The sequence below is a fragment of the Peromyscus leucopus genome, chromosome 1 (genome assembly GCF_004664715.2).
Source record: "Peromyscus leucopus breed LL Stock chromosome 1, UCI_PerLeu_2.1, whole genome shotgun sequence".
In the NCBI taxonomy this organism is placed as follows: Eukaryota; Metazoa; Chordata; class Mammalia; order Rodentia; family Cricetidae; genus Peromyscus; species Peromyscus leucopus.
In genome coordinates, this window is record NC_051063.1 from 17,466,464 (window position 1) to 17,489,160 (window position 22,697).

Consider the following 22,697-nt stretch of genomic DNA (forward strand, 5'->3'; position numbering starts at 1 on the left):
GGGCTTCAAGCACCTGGAGGCTCAGGAGCCTGAATTGATGATGCCCAGAGAATGGGAAACTGGGATCGGTCCAATAAAGGGAGTTGAAAAGCAAAACTAAAAGGATTAGGTACAACACTCCGAACTCACCAAGATAGAATAGATAATGGAGTATTTTCTCTGAATTTGTTGAATGCAAATGGACTAGACATTGTTAATGTAATTCTTGCCTGTATATATTTTATATAGTTATTTTAGTTATTATATATAGTTTTACTATGTTAGTTAAAACTTGCTTTTTATTTAGACAAAAAGGGGGAAATGTTATGTGGTATTTTGATTGTGTTCTGACAAATAAAGCACCTGTCAGAGGGCAGCGCTAGCCAGTAGCTGACCAAAGAGGTTTGGAGGAATGTAGAGAGAGGAGACAGGAAGTGGTAAGGTGGGGCTGAGAGAGGATCTTGGTCCTTTTGTACTGAGGAACAAACGAGATAGGAAGAAACTGGCAGCTGCTCCCAGTTCTCTGATCTTTCAGGTTCTTATCCCAATATTTGACTCCTGATTTTTTTATTGATAAAGATTAATTAAATTAATGCTTCACAGTGTGCTCCTTCAGCTCTGCGCTTCGAAGTCAGGGCTATTCCCTAGTGCCACTAAGGGAAGGATCAATGGTTCTGATGAGAAGAAGCAGACTTATCTGAAGCTATTGGAGGACTGCATCATATTATTTTCTAAAAAAAGTGTGTGTGTGTGTGTGTGTGTGTGTGTGTCTTCCCAGAGAGGCTAGAAGAGGATCTGGATCTGGAGTTACAGGTGGTTGTCATTGCTAGAAACAAATTCTCTTAGTTGCTGAGCCATCTCCCCATCCCCTGGTATCCTACTCTTCAATAGGCCTCTTGAACTTATTCTTGGCCCAGAGATCTTAACATACTCCTTCATTTTACTGCTTCATCCTAGAACTTGTCAGAGAACAAAGGTAGGTTGATTTTATGGTGTCTTCAACAGGTCCATCTTGCTTTCTTGCTTTCTACAATTTTGTAGGCTTTCCCTTGTTTCTTGACCAGGACAACGACCACCCATAGTTTGCTTTGTAAAACTTTTGGCTTTTAGAGATCCAAGTTTCATATAGCCTAGCCAGTCAAAGATGACCTTGAATTTCACATCCTCCTGTTTTCACCTCCCACGTGCTGGGATCACAGTCACAGCTGTGCACCATCTTGCCAGGCAATTTTTTTATGATAAACTTGAAGCATGGGAGAAAAAAAGAACAGAAGGGGGAAGAGGAGGATGAAGAGGAACAACTACCACCACCAGTGGGAGGAGTCAGATTTTTGTACTCAGAAGAGACCAAACCAAAGCAAAACACCCTGCTATATAAAAATTTAATTACAGTTATTTTAAAGTCCACATGGAACAGAGCGATCCTATACAAATTATTTGTGGGGCAACAGACATCAGGAACACATTGCCAGGGTCTTGGTTGTTGTTTTCTTTTATACTCCAAATTAACGAATCCATCACCAAACATTGTGCAAATCAACAACAGGCAAGGTTTTTTTTTTTTGTTTTGTTTTTTGTTTTTTTTTTTTACCCCCCCCCCGCTAGAAATGGAGGTTAATTTTTTTTCCTTTACATTCTTTATCTTTGCTTAATGAATTACAAAGCTCTAATTAAAAGGGCTACTTTAAATTTCAGAAACACAAAGTGGCACTGGGGTGCAAAAGGAGGTCAGCAACAGAACTCCTCCCGGGGTGGGCTGGCATGGTCTTGCCCTCTGGAGGTCGCTGGGAAAAGGCCACCCTGGCCCGCGCCTGCTCGGGAAGGTGCGAGGGACCCTCCTTCCTCCGTGCCAAGCGAACCAAAATTCAAGCAAAGCCAAGGAGCCAATTCAAGCAAAGCCAAGGAGCCAAGAGAGCGAGCCCAACTCGGCAGCGATGCGGCCCTCCCTGACCCGGAAGTGCTCGGGCGGCCTCGGCGAGGGCGCGCCTGAGCCAGCGCGCGCGCGCCCCCGCGGAACTCCCGCCGGCGGCTTGGGTTCTCCCGGAGGCGCGCCCGATCGCGGCGGCCGCCAACATGGCCGAGACGAGCGAGGAGGTGGCGGTGCTGGTGCAGAGGGTGGTGAAGGACATCACCAACGCCTTCCGCAGGAACCCGCACATGTGAGTCGCGCGCCCTGCGCCGCCGGGGTGGTCGGGGGCGGGCCGGTGCCGCGCTCTAGTCCACTCGCGGCTGCCGCTCGGGGCCCACGCGCGCTTCCGACAGGCGGAGCGCGGCAGGGACGGTCGCGCCGGGCCAGCTGGCCGTTACCGGGACGCGTGGCGGGCCAGTGTTGGGAAGCGACCTCGGAGAGCCACGTCGGAGCGTAGAGTTTCCTGCCCTGCCGGGCGCGTCCTGGGAGTTGTGACAACTCTTCTCCCCGCCGCCCTCCGCCCGGGTGCGCTTGCTCCGCGGGCCGCCGCTGTGGGTCCCGGTGCCTCGGAGGCGGCTCTCGGGTGCATCCCGTGTGTGACTGTAGAGGGTTACCCACCCAATCGGTCTCTCCGCACCCCCTTTCGGGTTCCTAGAGGTGATTGGAGGCCGCTTTTGACTTTTCCAATCACTTGTCACAAAATTGCAACGCTAGTAGATGTAACAATTTTTGAAGGTGACCTGGATGGATCTCTCATAAAGCTGTAGCGAACTGGATACTTTTTTATCAGAAGTGCGTCCGAAGTTACAGCCTAGCGCCTTACGGCAGGCATTCTTACCCAGCACTGTTGCCCTCTGTAAGTTCGCTGAAGGACTGACAACATATATCTCCTCCTCCTCCTCCCTGTCCAGTTACTTGTTATTTTCTAGGAAGATACTCTCAAATTTTTATTCTTTCCGGCACTCTACCTTCAACGAATGAGAAGAAAGCTACAAAAAGAGTTACCCACATCAGTATAAAAAGAATCAGAAAGAAGCAAGAGTGTAGCCTATTTCCCATCACCCCTCCCCTGGGGGAAACAAACATGGAGTCTAGTTTTGTATTTTCTCTTTGGTTTTACAATTAAATTTTAATATTCTTTATCTTTTTTTTTTAAACTAGGACACGTGAATTATTTTAGAACATTCCAGCCTCCTTAGCTTTTCCGACTAAATGAAAGTCCAAACCTACATTTTAACAAAACGTTCTTTTTCTTCAAGGTGGTGTTCATAAAAGAATTTAGAAGCCCTCGGATGGCCTGCTCCCTCGTGGCAATTGGGGCTTAAAACTGTACTTCATTAAAGATGAAAGACTACTGCCCTCAAAACATACATGCCAGCTCTGACAGATCCTAAGTCTTCTTCCTGTCCTCTTTTGACTGTTGACTTTTTTCAGAATGAATGTTTGGAGTGATTTCCTGGCAGTAGCCATAGTGGCTGCTGGGCCTTTTTAAAGAATGCTTTGATGTCTTGTGTGTCAGTCTTTGAGGCCCTTTTTGAGAATTCCAGCCACAGTGCAAAGACACATCCTTAAAAAAAAAAAAAAGTTGGGCAAATGAAGGGTTCATTTTTCATCATGAGGTGGAGTTTTTTTTTTTTTTTCCTTCTAAAATAAATTGTAGCAAAGGTTAGAGGTCTAATAGAGTGATCACTTTAGTTTCTCATCTTTGAGGTAGACTAAAAATATATTAGGTAAAACAAGTTTAGGATACTGGGTTAGGCAGGTTGACCAGGTGCAGTATGGAGCAGTATGGAACAGGTCCCTGTTTTTCTGGATCACACTTAACAAAACTCTTAAAGGGCTTTGATGCTTCTCTCTTCATAGTTTTACCTCTGCAGTCTCATGAATATATACTCCATCAAAACTTAGGATTATCTGTAAGTATTTGGGTCATTTGAGATCTGAGAGTTTGAGCTAAGTTGGGCACTTGAAATAATGAATTATGTAAACTAAGCATTTAAATAGCTCAGTTCATTATTTAGCATCTGTCAGCAGCTGCATTTTAGTACACATTCCCTACAGTAGAAGTGTCTTCTAGCTATTATCTTTTAAAATGTCTTGTATGTCGGGACTTTCAGAAGTGCTGGTATGTCTTTGCTCAGTCTAGCCATTTTAGACTAAAAAAACGCTGTATTTCTAGTTTAAAAAAAACAAACAGACGTCTGCCTTTAAGTTAGTCTCTGATATTATAAGTTTTGCATTATTTGCCTTTTTTTTTCCTTTTTCTCCAATGTGAGATAGATTGCCAATTTATTTGTTAACATCTACTCCCTTGAATATATTAACTTTGTTTCTGTAGAAATATCTACCTCAAGCAGTCGAAGGTTCAATAAGAGCTAGAATTGGTGTTTCTATAGGTATAAACTGGTTTTCCCCAGGTTCAATATCTTCTCAATTTTGTAGGGCTAATGAGAATTCAAAGCACTAGACTTAGTCTCAGTCCCTCCACTCCTTGCCAGAACACTACACAAAGTGAAAAACACAATGCAGATACTGTTTGGTAGGAGACTTCGAATCCTATTGGGTTCCCTTCAACTAGTGGTTTGACCCAGGAATATCTATTACCATGAGGTATAGACTGTGCCTTAATGTGGAAGACAGCTGTCTCCTGTACAGGCTAATTAGGCCATCATGTTAATATTCTTTTTATCCAGCAAATTGGTATTTTTTATTGAATATCTACATTTATTTGAGGAGCAATAGGTACCATATTCACTATATGGGACAAGAAGAAGTGCAAAAATATAGTTTGTACTGAAGCCAAATTTCTGGTGTGATTAAATTGTACATCTGCTGTATTAGCCACGTGTATGATTGAACACTTGGAGTGTACTTAATGTTAGTGAGAACTGAACTTTTGATTATCATATAAGAAGTGAGTTCTATGTTGTATAGTGTGGGTTTAGTGGAGACCTGAGACTGAACCTGCCTGAGAGTAAATTAACTGTACAATATAGTTCTTAGTGAGGATTTGTTAGCAGTATTGTAAGTGTAAGAGAAGGGAAGCCGAGTGTATCTTAGCTGAGGCAGCTTTTTACATGAACATCAAAGTCTGAGTGGGACTTCAGTGTCAGAAGAAACTGGGAGCAGTACATTGATCAAAAGCAGCAAGATGTGGTTGAAAAGATTCCACAGGAATGAGTTAATCGAAAAGATTTGGTTATAGAGGTCCTTCACTATCTGGCCTAATTGTTGCATTCATGTGTATAGGAAAAGAACACTCCCGTTTGATAGGTAAAATGCTAGTCTGGAGATAACTGTACTGGGTGCTAAGCATATAGATTAGTGCACAGTTGAGAAGGGATCCCTATCCTTAATGGAACTTCAAACCAATCAACACGCAGCTTATGAAAGTAGGCAGCAAGGGTAAGAAAGACTTTATGAACAGTGATACCCAGGAGACTTTCTTTGGATTACAAGATCAAGATAGTTCTTTCAGAGGGACTAGCATTTTTAATAGAGACACAAGTGATGATACACCTCTAATCAATAGGAAGGCCCCACAGAAAATTGCTAAGTAAGGGTGTAATAATGAAACACAGTTTAAAGTCTGCAGGTTGAGGAATATGAAACCACAGAATACAGTGGTCTTGTACATGTGATTTACTCATTTAAGTGATAGTATAGTTTTTAAAATTTTGTTTAGAATTTGAGTCCTGGGTTGAACCTTGTCATTTTATTTGCTAGCCCAATATACTTAGATAAGGCTCTCATATATAAAACGAGGCAGATTTTTATTGTAAATTATTGCATAGAGTAAACGCAGAATGTGGCATGTAATAAACAAACATCAATTCCTGTTTTTGAAATAATGTCAGTAATGTAGTTTCAGTGGTACAAAAAGTAATTTGAAAATTAATGAGGAAGCTATTAGGTCTCTGAAATATCTTCAGTACCAGTCAAGTTTTAATTATTAATATGCAAGTGTCAGTTCCTGTAGATATTTTACTAAGTTTCCTTTTTGGTCATGCTAGAAATAATTGCAGCATATAAAACAGAACTAACTATTCAATAAAGATATTTATAAATTTCCTGAATCTGGGCCCTTTCTGTTCAGTTGTGACACTTTACAGAGTTCATGTTTAGTACTGGGGACAGTGCATCCTGCCTAGAAGGGAACTTGGTTGACACTGCTTTTGTGAGCAGAACAGTAAGCCGTAGATAAAGGAAAGCCGTAGATGACAGTTGTTGTTTCTGCACCGTATAGACAAGAGAAGCTGCTACACATTGGAACAGAGTTGACATCCATGTGATACGAACCTTGAACCCCATCGGGTCTCCACTGTACAGTGAGACACCCGAACACTATGCTGTGTGGGATCTGAAGTCAACGTGCCGGTCCGTTCCATGTTGTCTCTCCATCAAGGCACCCAATCATTGAGCCTTGTTGGATCTGTGTGAGAAGATTAAAACTTTTGCTGCCCTGGGTCTGGGTTTCTTTGAAAACCCCTGACCTGGGTCATGCACAGAATATTTACCTGAGCAAATGGTTAAGTACAGGACTCTAAATTTCTAGAAACTTAAAAATATGGGGAAAAAATTCATAAAGACTTTTTGGGAGAAATAATTGGAAATTATCTGATGCTTATAGTCATTGTAAGCATTTAAAATTATCAATTATGTAGGGGATCTTAAATATTAACTTCTAAGTTTTGTCAAGTTTATGTACGATGTGATCTCACTTTCCCTAAAAATACTTGAGGAGGGCAAAAAGACATATACACAAACATTAGTAGCAGTAGAGACAGGCTTTTAGTTTTTATTTGTCCTGAGTTTTATATATTTTGAGTATGAGATTATAACTTAAACTGGAGACCCAGATTCTTAAGGTAGCTGCTAGTAATGTTGACTTCAGGCAATCCCCTAAAGCTCAGTGGACCTCATCTGATAAAAGGAGACACAGAAGAATGAGCTTCCTGCTTGTTTTAAAATGATTTAGAATTCTAAATTGCCTGAAAAAATTAGACAGTAATCTAAAAGAATAGATACAGAAACCTAAATTGAAGCATTCTATTGTTCTGAAGCTTATAGAGCACATATCTTTCTAAAGAAAATGCTGTAATTTTTTAGCAGTAACAAAACACTCTATCTTAGGGTCAAATAACTTGACAAAGGATTAACATTTCCACCTCAGCTTTCTATTGCTCTCTAACCAAGAAACTTGACATTGGATGACCTCAGGCTGTTAAATGAATTGATAACCTTTATCTTTGCCCAGCACTTCCTAGTTTACCACATTATTCACCTTTGGTTTTCATAACAAGCAAGAAAGAGAGTAGATTCCTATATTTCAGATGAGCGGTCCAGAGGTAAATGACCTAACGCATCACACTGGCCCTTGGTGATAGAAGGGAGACTAATTAACCGGGACTGCTATCAAGAAACTGTTCTCTCTCAATACTGCGTCTTTTTTTTTTTTTTTTCAAAGGTTTGCATCCTTATGACTTTCATTTTCTTTACATGGAATAGGTGTCAAGTTTCACTATATATACTTTGAAAGCTGAGTACATGCTAGCCATTTTCTTTACTGGGGATGAAATACAGTTCTATACTTTTACAGATGGGGAGGGTGAGGTCTGTTGAGGCTCAAGTTGCATGTTAGATGACCTGTGCTGTTCTCAGTTCACTGTATTACAAAGAGCAGAGGTAATATTCTCCTGGAATAACCTTTGAAAGCTGTGTAAATGTCACTGAGGAGCAAGGATGACCATCCATTCAAATTCAGTCCTAGAGCACCTCTTTCCCCAAGGTTCTTTGTTTTTTGAAAGTTTCTTGAACGTGTAGCCAGCCACAGTAGTGTGTTTTTTTTAATTCTGCAGATGGCTTTGTCCTATAATTTAGGTACCAAATTAGTACTTGGATATTTTATATCTAGTACAACTATAGTGAGCAAAACTTGTTTTTAACATTGTGAATTGAAGTTTAAAAAACCTCCTACCAAACAGTATATCCGGAAGCTGGGATTCTTTTATTCTTGCTAATGTAACATTTTTGGTTTTAGCCCTGAAATTCCTTGAAGTGTTATAAGTAGTTATTAGATCTCACAGAACAGAATCTCTTGAGTAATTAAATTGAGGGGTTGGCTTTTTCATTTGGTTTGCTAATTTAGGTTATTCATTTAGGTTTTTGTTTGTTTGTTTGAGGCAGGGTCTCGCTGCTGTTTAGCTCTGGTTGTCCTGGAATGCACTATGTAGATCAGGCTGGCCTTGAACTCACAGAGATCCTCCTGCCTCTGCCTCTCAAGTGCTGGAATTGAACGAGTTATTTTTCTGTTATTAGGTTATTTCCTAAAACGTTCAACTTCATATAGCAAAAATGTGAGCACCAGGAAACATGAGAGGTTCATATATATATAGCCCAGTGACTGGGCATGGCTAGTTGTGTGTACAGTGCCATAAATGGATTGAGGTTCTTAGGACCAAGTACAGATGCAAAGGCATGCTTTGAAAACTGAATATTAGGGGTTGGGGATTTAGCTCAGTGGTAGAGCACTTGCCTAGCAAATGCAAGGCCCTGGGTTCGATCCTCAGCTCAAAAAAAAAAAAGAAAGAAAGAAAAAGAAAACTGAATATTGACTTGAGGTGTTCTTTCAGGATTTTCCTCACAGAACTTCCTTTGCATTACAGGAAGAGCCGAGTGGTAACCTTTTATTGAAGACATAGACACCTCACAGAGAAACTCTTAGAAGTCTGTGGTACTTTGTTTTTTCATTTTTGCATTATCAGAAACTAAAACTGTACCATATATTCTGTGAATTGTTTTTATATGGTGATAGCACTAGTGTGGTACATCAGTATTAAGAGACCTTTGAATCTACTGAATGTGTTGTGTTGTAGGTCCCATAGTCTTCTGGAGCAATAATTACTTTGGAAAAAATGTTAGTAGCCTTGTTTATTGGCACGTGAGAGTGGGTTGCCTCTGAACTCTCCAGTGTAGAGGTCTTTCTGGACAGATCATTTTAGGTGTGTGCTTCTGACTTGTGGTGACTTACCAGAAGAGGGCTTTCTTATAATCTCTTATTAAACAGGTTTGTCCCTTTTTTTTTATATCTATACAGCTTTCTTCTTGGCAAAAGAATTCTAGGAACTTAAAAGACAATGTCACACATTCTAAAGATCAACTTTTTGTTTATTTTTAAAATTTATTTTGGTGGGGGAAGGGAGACACCGTCTCATATAGTTCTGATTTGCTATATGACCCAGGATGACCCGGCCTTGAACTCAGAGATCCATCCACCTGCCTCTGCCTCCCGTGCCAGGCCTGCTTCTGCCTCTCAAGTTCAGAGATTGCAGGCCTGTGCTATCAGGGCAGATGTGGGTGGTGCTTGGGGTCAACTCTGGAACTTCAAGAATGCCAGGCAAGCACTCTATCTACCGAGCGGCATCTTCAACTCTGTTCTTTTCTGTGAAAAAGAGATGTGGGGCTGTAAAGATGGCTCAGTGGTCACAAGCACATGCTGCTCCTGCAGAGGACATTACAGTGACCAGCATCCATGGCGTATCCAATGACTCACAATCACCTGTATGTACTCCAGCTCTGGGGATCTGGTACCTTCTCCTTCCTGGGGCACCACCACACACAATCTTTTTCTAAAAAATGAATAGGCACATTTTAAAGATAGCTTAAAAAAATTTCTCTCTCTCTCTCTCTCTGTGTGGTGTATGTGGTACACACGCATGTGTTTTTGGATGTGGGAACATAGAAGCCAGATAAGAGCATTGGTTATTTGGTTCTACCATTTTTCAGCTTTTTCTTGTGAAAAAATGTCTCTCACTGAACCTAGCACTTTATTTTGGCAAAAATGACTGGCCAGAATTCCTGGAACCCTTTTGTCTTTGCCCCCAACAGCACTGGGATTTCAGGCAAGTGTGGTCAAAGCTGACTTTGTACATGGGTGCTGGAATCCCAACTCCTCCTCGTGCTAATTCATGCATTCCACTTGCAGAATCATCTTTCTAACTCTCTACTGTTAGTGTTAGAGCCAAGAGCAGAAGGAGGTGTTCAACGCTCCCCCCCCCCCCCATAGCTGGAGTTACAGGTCAGAATAAGCTGCCGGACATGGTTGCTGTAACTGAACTCATGTCCTCTGCAATTAGGCAGTTACTCTTAACCTCTGCGCCATCTCCCTGGCCCCTCTCACAGAGCGCTCGTTACTCATGAAATAAAGGACATCCTAGTGAAGAAATTGTCTAGGTAAGAATTTTAACCACTTTCGCAGATGAAAGATATGAGTTGGTTTTATAAATATTTGTTTCATTTGCTCCATGAAGTCACACTCCACACATTGTTTATTACTCAAGTCTATTTTTAATGCAGGTTTTCAACTTAAGGTAGATTGACTGATCACATTCTGAAATATATTTTGCATTTTGATATTTTTATCATAAGGATGATTTAAAAAAAAACTCAGCAGTATGTAGAGGGAAAATGAGTCAAAAATTTCATGGACAAGCTAACCTTTAATAATAATTTGTTTCTGTTCCACATTTATTATTATATCAGGCAAATATAAACACATTTGTTTACATTCTTAAAAAATGGAATGATTCAAAAAATTTTTTTCCTCATTCATTACCTCTGTTTCTCAAAAAAAAAAAAAAAAAAAAAAAAAAAAGTCGTGGTGTCTTTCCAAGGAAAATTTAAAGTATCTATATATATATTTTAAAGAATTTATTTAAAAGGCTTTTTCATTATATGCATTTTGCTTTCTTCCCATATTCTTGGCAGGTAGACAGTAAGTGCAGACCTGCATCATTTCTTAACAGTTAGCACACCACTGAGCTGTGCTTCCTTTACCTGCATTATGCTGTTAAAACATTTGGGTTGTTTCCTGTCTTGCTGCAGTGGTGTGTTTAGGGTGGGGTAACTGCACGATTGGAGTCTGTGCTTTAAATGCTGCAAGGTGTCTTCAAATTGTCATCTAAAGAAGCTGAATTTTCACTCCTACCAGCAAGGAGAATTGCAGTGTGCTGTTTTCCCTGTACTTCACTGTTCCCAACAAACCACATTAAAAAAAAAATCATTTGTTGCTACAACTCCAGTAAATGAGCTTAGTTTTATATATACATTTTGTCTTTTAATTTTTTCAAGGCAAGGGATCTCTGTGTAGCCCTAGCTGTCCTGGAACCCACTCTGTAGACCAGGCTGGCCTGGAACTCACAGAGATCTACCTGCCTCTGCCTCCCAAGTGCTGGGATTAAAGGTGTATACCACCACACCCTCTTAGAATTAAACTTTGTTGTTGTTGTTGTTGTTTCCAAGACATGGTTTCTCTGTGTAGACCTGGCTGTCCTGGATCTCACTCTATAGATCAGGCCTGCCTCTGCCTCCAAAGTGCTGGGATCAAAAGTGTGCATCCCCACCACCCTCTTAGTTTTATTTTTAAGAGAAATAAATATACGAGGCTTTTTAAATGCTTTAAGGAACTAGAAAAAATTAAAAGCCAGTATTATCTTCAATTTATTTTTATGTCTTACATATTTAGAGATGAGATTGGCCTGATCCCATGCCCCGAAGCAAGATATAACCGGAGTCCTATAGTCCTGGTTGAGAACAAACTTGGTGTGGAGAGCTGGTGTGTCAAGTTCTTACTACCATATGTCCACAACAAGCTCCTTTTGTACAGAACAAGAAAGCAATGGCTAAACAAAGATGGTGAGTATGAGTTTGTCCTCCTCCAAGGGAGGAGCTCTTCCCTGGGGGTCGGCATTCCTGGACCCTGGTTTTGGCTCTTGTCTGCACTGCCTGAGCAGGTGCTCAGCCTCTGTCAAATGAAGAGCTTAGCCTTGAGCGTTCGTGTTCCTGTTTGGAACCACAGTGATTATAGTGGAAGTGTCTCAGGCAGGATTCAAGCCACCTGCTGCAGCCACAGCAGATTTATGTGTTCATATGCCGAGGTCATTTGTAAGATTTTGTTTAAGGATAGCATCCTATCTATAATTTAAAAAAAGAAGAAATTAACCACTGATTTCTGACCCCTTAGCATTGTACGGATGACAGAACTTGTTTCTGTAGCAGTTCAAGGAGCTCGGCCAGGTGCTCTTCTATAGTTGCTGTGTGACCCATCTGTGGTTCTGCTGTGCTGAGTCACTGAGTCTCAGTTGAGATCAGGCCTTCTGAATCACAGTGCCAAAATGAGAAAGTCAAAACTAAGAAAGAAAAATCTTGGCCTTTGCTTCTTCCCTGGTTCTCTAGTCGCTAATATTCCACCTGGTCTCTTCCCAGCGTTCCTCAAATCCTGCTCTGGCTGTACAGATTCTTCTTAGCCTTTTCAGGCTCACCTTGGGACTCACTTCTGGGTAGCGCTCAACTAAGCCTCTTGTGCACTTGTAAGGCCCTTTCCCTTCCTCATCAGCAGCATCTGAAAAGTGCCCAGGGTGCCTGGAGGGTGGCTTTCAGTCAGACTTTATTTTCTAAGCAATTTTAATCGTCATTTCTGGAGTCATTACCTAGGGCTGCTCTTACCAGAAGCTGCTCTGAGGACTGTGGGCATAAAAAGGTGAATAATACCTGCTTCCTTTAGCTAAGAAGTTTTAAGTTGAGTACCAGAAAGCCTCTTTAGGAGAAAAGTGTGTTGCCAGCTGTAGCACATCGGATTTCCTTGAATTCTTCTCAGTATTGTCCTTAAAAGGCTGTCCAAATAGGTTAGTAGTACTTTTTCCTGTGTGGACCATGACATAGTCTGAGGATTTTTTTTTGTTGTTGTTGTTGTTGTTTTTTTTTGGTTTTTTGAGACAGGGTTTCTCTGTGTAGCTTTGCGCCTTTCCTTGAACTCACTTGTGTCCAGGCTGCCTCGACTCACAGAGATCCACCTGGCTCTGCCTCCTGAGTGCTGGGATTAAAGGCATGCGCCACCACAGCCCGGCCATAGTCTGAGTTTTAGTAAGAGGTGGTTTCTATTTTCCCTGTGGCTTCTTTCATTTCATTGGTCCTCTTATACATGTTTCTAATTCAAAGTGCTGCCTAAACTTGGTGTGATGTTAATGGCATGACCTGACTTTAGGGCACATGCTTCAAACAATTGTAAGGGATTTGGCTTTTGTTAGATCTCCTTTTTTATTCTGTCACCGCAGCATAGGCTTCAGAGAGCCTTAGGACTCCACCCAGTTATGTTTTCCAAATGAAACTGTATTGTTTTTACCTGGTGTGCAGAGTAAAAGGTGTGACTTAGGCAAGGCCTACTAGCTGGACAGAGTAACTGTCTGGGAGAAGAAGCAGTAGGAATTTTAAAGATCAAGTCTAAGTTGTCTCATAGCATTAGACTTTGCCCATTTGTGTACCTAGCTCAACCCCACCTCGGTCCTGTGGCCATCAAATCTTTGTGGGCACCATACTGCAGACTTTGCCATCTTATACACGTGCTTTCCATCGTGATAGCCCCACGGGACACTGTCAGGACACACAGGCAGGCTTTGATTTTGTCTTAGATCATCTGGATGAGAGCTATGATAATCTTAAGTGTAGGAAAGGGAGCATAGTTCAGTGCAGTGCCCCAGACCACTCAGGTCATAGGTTGTACTGTCAGTAAAAGAAGTAAATTCTGCTTTGATGTCTGAAAATGCCAATGTAAAAATATTGTGCCAGATTTATGAACTAAAACATTCAGAATGCAGCTGACTCTTGCTAAGGAAAAATAAATCCAAAATTTTTAGTAAAATGCCATTAATTTGAAACTGTTTTTTTTTTTTTTTCTGGAAACAACTTGTATATACAAAGAGCCAAGGGTATTTAATCTTTATTGCAGCCACAATCCACCCTGTTCTAGTCTCTGACTTGATTGTGTGCTACTCCCTTATTTTGCCTTTGTATTGTCATCATCGGCCTGGTCGCCAGCATTAGCAAGCTGAATTCACACTCATCCCCTGGGAAGCCTTTCTGTCTGCTTCAGGAAGCAGCAGGTCTCTGCACTCCGTGGGAGTCCTTTATCTGGGTGACTTTCTTAGTTGTCACTACCATAGTATATTGTATTTTGTTATTTAAACATTTTTTCCTGTTTGACTGTGGGTCACTGAGAACAAGGATTATGGCTCTTACTCAGTACCATTAAGTGTCGCTTGTCAGATTAGCAAGAATTCTTAGCTTAGTCCGCCATTCAGGGTCTATGTACTGTAATAAATAGCTTGATCTTAAGCTATTCTTCATATGGTATTTGAGTATATTTTGGAAGGAGAGTAACCAGTGTACTATCTTGAATTTATTTATTTTTAGATGCACAGAAACCATTCTCTGTCAGAATAGTTGTAAAACCTGGACTATTGCTAGAGTGAAGTACAGCAAAGAAAGTGTATTCGCTCAGCCTCTGACTTCAGGAGTATCTGTGTGTGCTTTTCTTGTTCCAGCTGTAATTTAGCTACTTCCTGCGTATAATGTGCCCAGATTAATTTTCTGCCTGTGAGATGATGATGGATTAGTCATACACTGGAATCTGTATAGTAAGCATGTATTTACGGGCATGTGTTTTGTATTTCGAGAGAGACCTGTCTGATTTCAAGAGTCCGTAGGATATTGAGTAGCTCATGTCTTCTGGGTGAGGCTGTAGAGAAAATGGTCTGTAGTCAGTGACATTTAGAGAGGTGAAATCATTACAATCAACTGTTACTGACACGTGTTTATCTTTAGAGCTTGGTTCATCCTTCCTGTATAGGACAAAGCATTTGCCAAAAGTGTGTTAGCATCTGCTTTGCTGGAAGACAGACCTGAAAAGCCGGAGCATCAGCAGGCTGAGGTTCAATTACTTAATCTCGTTCTTCCTTTCTTCTCCCTGAAAGGGAGTACTGACTGAGACCTCAAGATTTTCTTGCTTATCTGACACTTCCATTTTTAACCTCTCTCTGTCTCGATTGGCCATTCCTGTTTTCTTACATTATACTTTCCCCCCACTTCTTGCCTCGGAACTTGACTTCTGAATGAGGAAAGATGAGAAGATTGTGAGGAGGAGAAATGGTTGTACTTAATACTTGACACCACTGAGGTCTGTCAAGGCTGCTGGTGTTTTAAGTCCCAAGATTCTTAGATGCTGTTAATGGTCACTGCTCATCTTAGATTCCTTCACTTCCTACTGGGCATCCTCTCATAGTAGTGCCTGTGGAACTGCCTAGGAGATGCAAACTTGGTAATGAAAATTAACATCAGAATTCAGTGTTCACTGTATGTTAGATAACCTGATACCTCATGCTTTTAATCACTTAACACTTCTGTGTGAGCTGCATTTATATTGAGAAAACACTAAAGCACAATGAGATTGAGTGAGTTCCTTACCAGTTTGCTTTTGCCCAGAACTCCCAGGAAGTGGCGATGCAGGGCTGTGATCCCAGCAGCAGCTAGCTGTCTGGCAAAGGAAGCACTCCATTGATGAGCCTTCCTCCACAGCCTCTCGCAGATGCGTGGGGACTTCCGCATTGACTGTCTGTGTTCCTGAGCTCTGCCTGTGCTCACAGAGCTTCTCTCTCGCTTGTAGGGAGGAGGGGAGGAGAGTTGCAGGAAACGTACAAACAGGCGTAACTCTCAGTGTACGTTTTCTGTCCTGTAGAAAGAACCATGGGGACCGAGAGCCAGTTTACTTAGGCAGTGGAACAGCCTTTGGAGCAGTTGCTGACGTCAAAGAACTCCACAGCTTCCCTCTCCCATATAACCTCCCTTACGCTATGGTCCGGAATTAGCCAGTTTCACTGACAGCATTGCAGACTCTCTGTGCTGCAGTTGTGCTGTGCCCCCCAGTCTCAAAGCATGCTGGGTGTGATATCACTCTCCTTTGGCTTTCCCGCACCCTCGGCCGTGCCTTACCACTGCACTCCTAATCCCCATGGGGACACTATAAAAATTAGTCACCGCTGCTTCAGAAGGCCCCCAGTGGTGTGTCTTGTCTATTTGCCTTTTCCAACAAGAAGATAACCTTATGAAGGGTAAGATCAGGTCTTATTAGAATTACACCCATGCTCTGAGTCCTGAGCCTGTTCAATCTTTGCTCATTGTTGATACTTAGAACATTTATGGAATTAAGTAAATAGTGATATAGAATATTATATTAGTTTCCTTGGCAAACATTAAATTAATGCCAAAAACTATTAAGAAATTAAAGAAAAAAGGATATGACTTAGATTGTTCTTTATATGCACAGCACGCTTGCACATAGGAACTTGCAGTGGGGAAAATGTGGGGCACAAGTAGTTCCTGCTTCTCAGTTTTTGAATATTTAAATCATCAGTAGAAGAATCATAAGTGTCCAACAAATGCTAATCTTTTTACTAAGATTGTGTGGTAATAGAAAAATCAATAGTTAACCTGACCATTTTTAAGGGTATATATGAGATACTTATGTGTTTGCTCTCATGTTTGAAGTTTATCTTGTACTGAGTACTTCATATGCCTCATTTATCCCTTAGCCAGGCATTTCAACTGCAGTATAACTGATAGGACCCAAGTATCAGGTCACATACCTTGTCACATACTAGTTGGTTAAAACTCTGAACCTCGGGGCTAAAGAGATGCCTCAGTGGTTAAGAGCACAGGCTGCTTTTCCACGGGACCCAGGTTTGATACCCTGTATCCACAAGGTAGCTCACAATGGTCTGTAACTTCAGTTCCAGGGCATCTAGTGACCTCTTCTGGCCTCTGCAGACGCCAGGCACACAAGTGGTTCACAGACATAATATAGACAAAGCATCCATACACATAAAATACAAATAATCTTAAAAACCCTCTAAGTTTCCTTTTCCTGCTGTAAAGCTGAACAAGAGTGGCTTGGATCCTGACTGAGAGAATGTAGTGAACTAGTGTGAGTAAAGCATTTAGTGTTGTTCTGCTCCCTCCCGGCTTGCCACATTGCCACGGGAAGGAAGTGTGTCGACAACTTCTGTGTTATAGTCACTTGGTATTTAATACAGCTGGGGCCTTTATCTGCTTTTGCAATATGTCTCTAGATTGATAATAGCAATTCTAAAATTCTCTTCAATTTTAGTAACAAGAAAATGTCCAGATTTGATCAATTTAGTTCTTTTAAAAGTAGGTTTATAAAGTTTATTTGTACCCATGAACATGTTGTTAAGACCACGAAGAATAAATAATCTAGTAACTATGAATAGCATATCCTCAATGAACTGAAAACAGTAAACAAAAATGATCAGTGATCACATGACTTAAGGTATAAACATGTAAGATAAAACATAGTAGAGCGTTGTTTTTTTCTTTTAACCCATCACATTGATGTTTTAAAATATAATCATAATAAGGTTAGAATTGGAACATAAGCAGTCACATTACTCGTGGAAGTATAAAATAGTCACAATGCATTTAGAGGGCAAGGTACAAGCAGTCACATTTGACTTTTGTATTGTTTTGCCATGGAGATTCTCTTTCAGGAAATACATCCTAAGAAAATAGAAGAGTAAGTCTTTAGAAATGATTACTGTACTTTTATCATTGCTATCACTGTGTGAAATGTGTAGAAAAAAGGGGATTTTTTTTGCAGCAGAACGTAAATTGGATTGTGGGTGATTTTTCTCTTCTCTCTTTTGAAAACTTCCATATAGTTAGTGCTTGAGACTAGTAGAATTAATTAAATGGTGGTTTCAAAATTATTTCTTAGTGCAAATTCAATTACTGCCAGAGCTACTAAAAGAATGGAAGATGAATTATTCTTTATGGGCATATTAAAAAGTTGTTAACTTTTAAAATAATTGTACAGATCACAAATAGAAGACAATCTTGGGGATAACAGTCACACCACTGAGGTCTAACAGTGTGTCTGACATTTAAAACTAATCCAACCTGCATACAGGTTGTGATGAGTGGACGAGGGCCTTTGAAGGAGGCAGGCTTTGACAGGCAGGACTGTGTTTTCAACACGGCTCTCTTTGTTTTAGAATTGATCGATGTCACCTGCACCCTGCTCCTTCTCAACCCAGACTTCACCACCGCATGGAATGTGAGGTATGTCATTTTTGTCAGTGGTGAAATGAAGCTTGCCCAGACTTCTGAAGACAGTTATAACCTTGTGACTTTGTTAGCTACTTGGAGATCAAATATAAACCATTTGTCCATAGCATCCTGTGTTTGTTTCTTATACAAATTCTTCATAATATCTCCATGACAGTTCTAACACATGTGCGATGCCCCTGATAACTGTTTTTTCTGTAAGCATTTCCCCTAAACTGTAGATCGTACCTGCTGAGTTACAGTGTGCTGTTTGATGCCTGTTTGTGTTTTCTTCCCTTTTTGGGGAGTATAGGCATTTTGTGTGATGATTGGAGCACTAGGCATTGCTTGAGAGTTTGGCTACACTGGAGTGCAGGAAAGTGTATGGGATAAGGTTTAAGGCCACACACAGGCTTTAGTCTTCATGTAGCCATAGCCAGTGTGGCGCTGTGAGACAGCCACTTGTAATGTCTGAGGTTCAGGACTTGAAAGAAGGATCACATTTGATTAATTAAGACAAGAACCATTTCTATTGAAGGGTTTTTTGTTTTGTTTTGTGTTTCAGTTAAATAACCCAAATGGGCATATGAGCGTAAATCAACTGCTATTCATTAGACTAAAACAAATTCTCTTGAAGGAAAGCAGAATGTGATTGATAGGAAAAGTAAAGTCTGTTGAATGTTCTGAATTATTTTAAAATTTCCCACAGGATAGAGCCATAAAAATTACAATTCTTTATCATTAGAGATAATTTAAATCATATTTTATTTAACTTTCTATGTGTTTTAAACAAGGTCACATTATACTGGATTTTGTATTTATAAGTGATTTTAAGAATTTAGGTAACTTCTATTATAGACATTTTTTGAGATGTCTTTGGCTCTGCCACTCTGAGCAAGTTCCTTCACCTCTCCAAACTTCAGTTAGCACATCTGTAAAATTAAGATATCTGATTGAACCGTATGAAACTATCCGGTCCCTGGTAAAAGGAACTGGGCTTTCTGGAGAAATGGCTGAATCATAGACCAAAGCAGGCATATACAGAATGGGCCTGGAGCATCTGGGAGCAAGAAAGTAAAGAAAGAGGTTTTAAGAATAAAATGCAGTGGGCCAGGGACCAACTGAGAGAACTTCTGGAAGCCGAAGCTGCAATGATTCGAGCAGCAAAGTGCATACTTACAGTACTGTCTTCTTATCCTGGGAAGAAGATGTGTTCCAAGGCCCCTCCCTGTGCCTTCAAACCCGCTGAGTGACTGCTCACTGTAGACAGCATGAATACCCTGGACAAACGAGTCACGTCCTAAGGAGTTCATCAGATGCTCAGAGCTACTTGTCATTTAAAATTTAGGAATTGTTTCTGAAATTTTCCATTTAACATGTTCAAACCATGGTTGACTATTGTCTTCGTTAGTTTTTTTTCGCTGGGCTAAAACACCATGACTCAAACCAACTCAGGGAGGAAAGGGTTTATTTCAGCTTAGAAGTCTCAGGTCACAGTCCATCACTGAGGGAAGTCAGGGCAAGAGCTCAAGGAAGGAATCTGGAGGCGGGAACTGAAGCAGAAGAAATGGAAGAACACCACTTACTGGCCTGCTTCCCCATGGCTTGCTCAGCTCACTTTCTTATATAACTCAGGACCAAGAGTAGCACAGTTGACAGTAGGCTGGGCCCTCCCATAGCAATCATTAGTCAAGAAAAAGCCCCCCAGACTTGCCCATAGGCCAGTTTTATGGTGGCATTTTTCTCAGATGAGAGACCTCTTCCCAATGATCCTGGCTTTTGCCAAGTTGACAGAAAACTAAGCAGCGTGATAATAAAGTCTCTGTAGTGGTTTCTAAACTGTTATGTGGTTTACACTGTTTCCAGTTTAGTGTCTCTGGGACAAGACCTTAGGATTCGCTTATCTATTGAGTTACAGATGGTGTCAGTGTGCTGATTTGAGATGCGCAGCCCCGAGCCCACAGTCCAGTCCTCCCGTCCCCAGCACCAAGATTGCAGACACCTCTGCAGTGCCTGTTTCTGTGTGGGCTCTGCGGCTCAAACTCAAGCCCTCACGCTCACGCAGCGGGCACTTTCCTGACTGAACTCTCTCCTCAGCCTCTCTTTGTTGTTGTCTATTCTTTAATAGTTCTTCGTGGTTCACCATGAGATTTTATTAAAAGCAATAAAAAATGCTTGAGTAGAAAATTGACGCCTATTTTTCTTTTTGTTACAGGAAAGAGCTCATCCTTTCTGGCACTCTAAGTCCAATTAAGGATCTGCATCTGGGAAAACTAGCCTTAACTAAGTTTCCTAAGAGTCCAGAGACATGGATTCACAGGTGTGATTGATAGGCAGTTTTGTATCCCTCCCTGTTCAGTATTCAGTATTCATTACTATTTGATTTTTGTTCAGAATTTGAATTCTAAAGTCACATTACTTACATTTGAGTCTAAGAATGAACACTTGCTACCTGAGTGCCCATGGGAGCAAGTCCTTTCAAGTTTGAGTTTTCACATTCATAAAACATGAGCAATAATTATACCTGATTCATAGAATTCATAGTTCAGTGCTCCTGAGATCACGTATACAAGCCCTACTACAGTGCCTTGCACATAGTAATTGATTGCTCAATAACGTTGGCTGTTATTGTTATCTATAGCAATTTTGGAGATTGCATTTAGATACTTAACTATAATACATGGGCTTGTGTTCCTAGTAAATTTGGTGGTCTGATGGTTGTGATGATTAAAATTAAATTTTAAAGGAAGATAAGGGTAACTGAGGTGATTGGTATGTGGACTAAACCATAAATACCTGGAGCATTTTTAGGGTGAGAACCTGAGACAACCAGAATACAAGTAGGACTCTGAAAATTCTTGGTGTTGGAAAGCATGCTTTTCTGAGATCTCACGTAAGTGCTCACGTGACTGAAATGCAGTGGTGTCGTCTGCTGTCACGGTGTCCTGGAGAAGTTACTGTCAGGAAGTCTGTCCTCATGCCGCTAACATTCCTCAGTCACGAACATAGTTGGGTTCTTCAGTGGGTTTAAGGTGTCGTGACTGTAACCTTGACTTTGGCTGGCATGATAAGTCAGCTCTAACAAACCAGTCAGTTGTATTTTCTTCCTTACCAGCAGTTGGCATGGTTTGCCCCAGAAAGCCATGTGCTGGTGTTAGGCTGAGGGGAGGGGAGATGCCAGAAGGAAACTATTAAATAAGCATCTCGGTTATTGGGGGTCTGTAATTTAAAAACAAATTTTGTTTATTTTTTATATTTATTTATTTAATTAGTTAGTTATTTTTGGGTTTTTGAGACAGGGTTTCTCTTTGTAGCTCTGGGGCCTTTCTGGAACTCACTCTGTAGCCCAGGCTGGCCTCAAACTCACGGAGATCTGCCTTCCTCTGTCTCCCGAGTGCTGGGATTAAAGGCAATGTGCCACCACCGCCTGGCTAAAAACAAAAATGTTTTATTGTAAAATTTCATTGTTTAAAAATAAAATGAATTTTCTTACTCATTTTTCTGTACCTTTGGGATGGAAATTTTTTAGTTCGAAAGTATGTCTATAAAAATATGAACTGATTAGAAACCTTTTCTGGCCGGGTGTTGGTGGCGCACGCCTTTAATCCCAGCACTCGGGAGGCAGAGCCAGGCGGATCTCTGTGAGTTCGAGGCCAGCCTGGGCTACCAAGTGAGCTCCAGGAAAGGCGCAAAGCTACACAGAGAAACCCTGTCTCGAAAAACCAAAAAAAAAAAAAAAAAAAAAAAAAAAAAGAAACCTTTTCTGTTGCTTTTGACTAAAATATATGCAAATTACACATAGACAAAAGGAGAGTCTGTGATTGAGGACATTTTAAACCTTGATGCTTCAGTGTCTTTTGTTTCTTTTCACATTTTATGCTGTAATATCAAAATTTTGCTTAGTGAAAGCTATCAAAGCAAAACTTTTGTTTGCAGACAGATGTGGGTGAGGCATGCACGTATAACTGAAGGTGGGGGTCTGCGCCTTCCTGCCATAGTGCAGTCAGCCCTGCGCCTAGCCTGCCACACACAGGCACATAGATGGGCTCCTTTATAGTCCTTGGCCAAGGAGAGTTTGGAAGTTGTCATTTTGGAGCTGATGACCTTCTCTTTTTGACAGATTTAAAATTTAGAAAAGTTTCTCTTTCCCATTTGTCATTTTCGTGTCCCTCCTGGCTCATGTTGCTAAGTTGAATTGTATTCCCGAGTGCAGTAGCAGCAGCCCCTTGACATCCCCATCCCTGAGCTTATAGATGACTATTATGGTGCACTCTGTACATGGAAACTAAGAACACGGAAATGGATTGTGTTCTTCCCTCCTCTTTCCCCCATGCTGTATTAACAGGCGCTGGGTGCTGCAGCAGTTAAGTCAGGAAACTTCCTCGCCTTCCTCTGTGGCCAAAGGAAACTTAGGAACAGTTCCTGCAGAGAGGACCCAGCGAATCATACAGGAAGAGATGGAAGTCTGTGGTGAGGCAGCTGGAAGATACCCCAGCAACTACAATGCCTGGTCCCATCGCATCTGGGTTTTACAGAATGTGGCCAAGCTGGATCTCAAGGTAGGGCTATTCTTTTTCCATGGCTAATACTGCCCATCCACCCTTTAAATCTCTGTAGTAATTTATCCCTGAAAGTAATGTTCCAGCAGTCCCAGAGGATCAAGACAGTTGTGGTTTCCAGAGAAATCCTCATAATTACAGAAGGGTTTGCATTCCCCATGAGTGCAGCTTGGGACACTGGTAAAGGAAATACATTGCTAGACCAAAGGCATGCAGAACCAAATACAGAGTCAGTACAACTCATTAAGATTATTCAAGTGCGTATAACGTTCTCTGGACACATGTCAATGAGCTGAATC

The 22,697-nt window shown here is 41.1% G+C and overlaps 1 protein-coding gene across 1 annotated transcript in view; it reads left to right on the forward strand.

Moving 5' to 3' along the window:
- The first annotated feature begins 1,969 nt into the window (after positions 1–1,969).
- The window catches only part of Ptar1 (protein prenyltransferase alpha subunit repeat containing 1), a 37,801-nt gene continuing 17,073 nt past the window's right edge, over positions 1,970–22,697 (forward strand). The window contains exons 1-5 of the mRNA XM_028893995.2: positions 1,970–2,138; positions 11,412–11,581; positions 17,788–17,854; positions 20,055–20,159; positions 22,185–22,398. Coding sequence (XP_028749828.1) covers positions 2,053–2,138; positions 11,412–11,581; positions 17,788–17,854; positions 20,055–20,159; positions 22,185–22,398 — 642 coding nt within the window. The 5' untranslated portion in view covers positions 1,970–2,052. The remainder of the gene's footprint in view (positions 2,139–11,411; positions 11,582–17,787; positions 17,855–20,054; positions 20,160–22,184; positions 22,399–22,697) is intronic.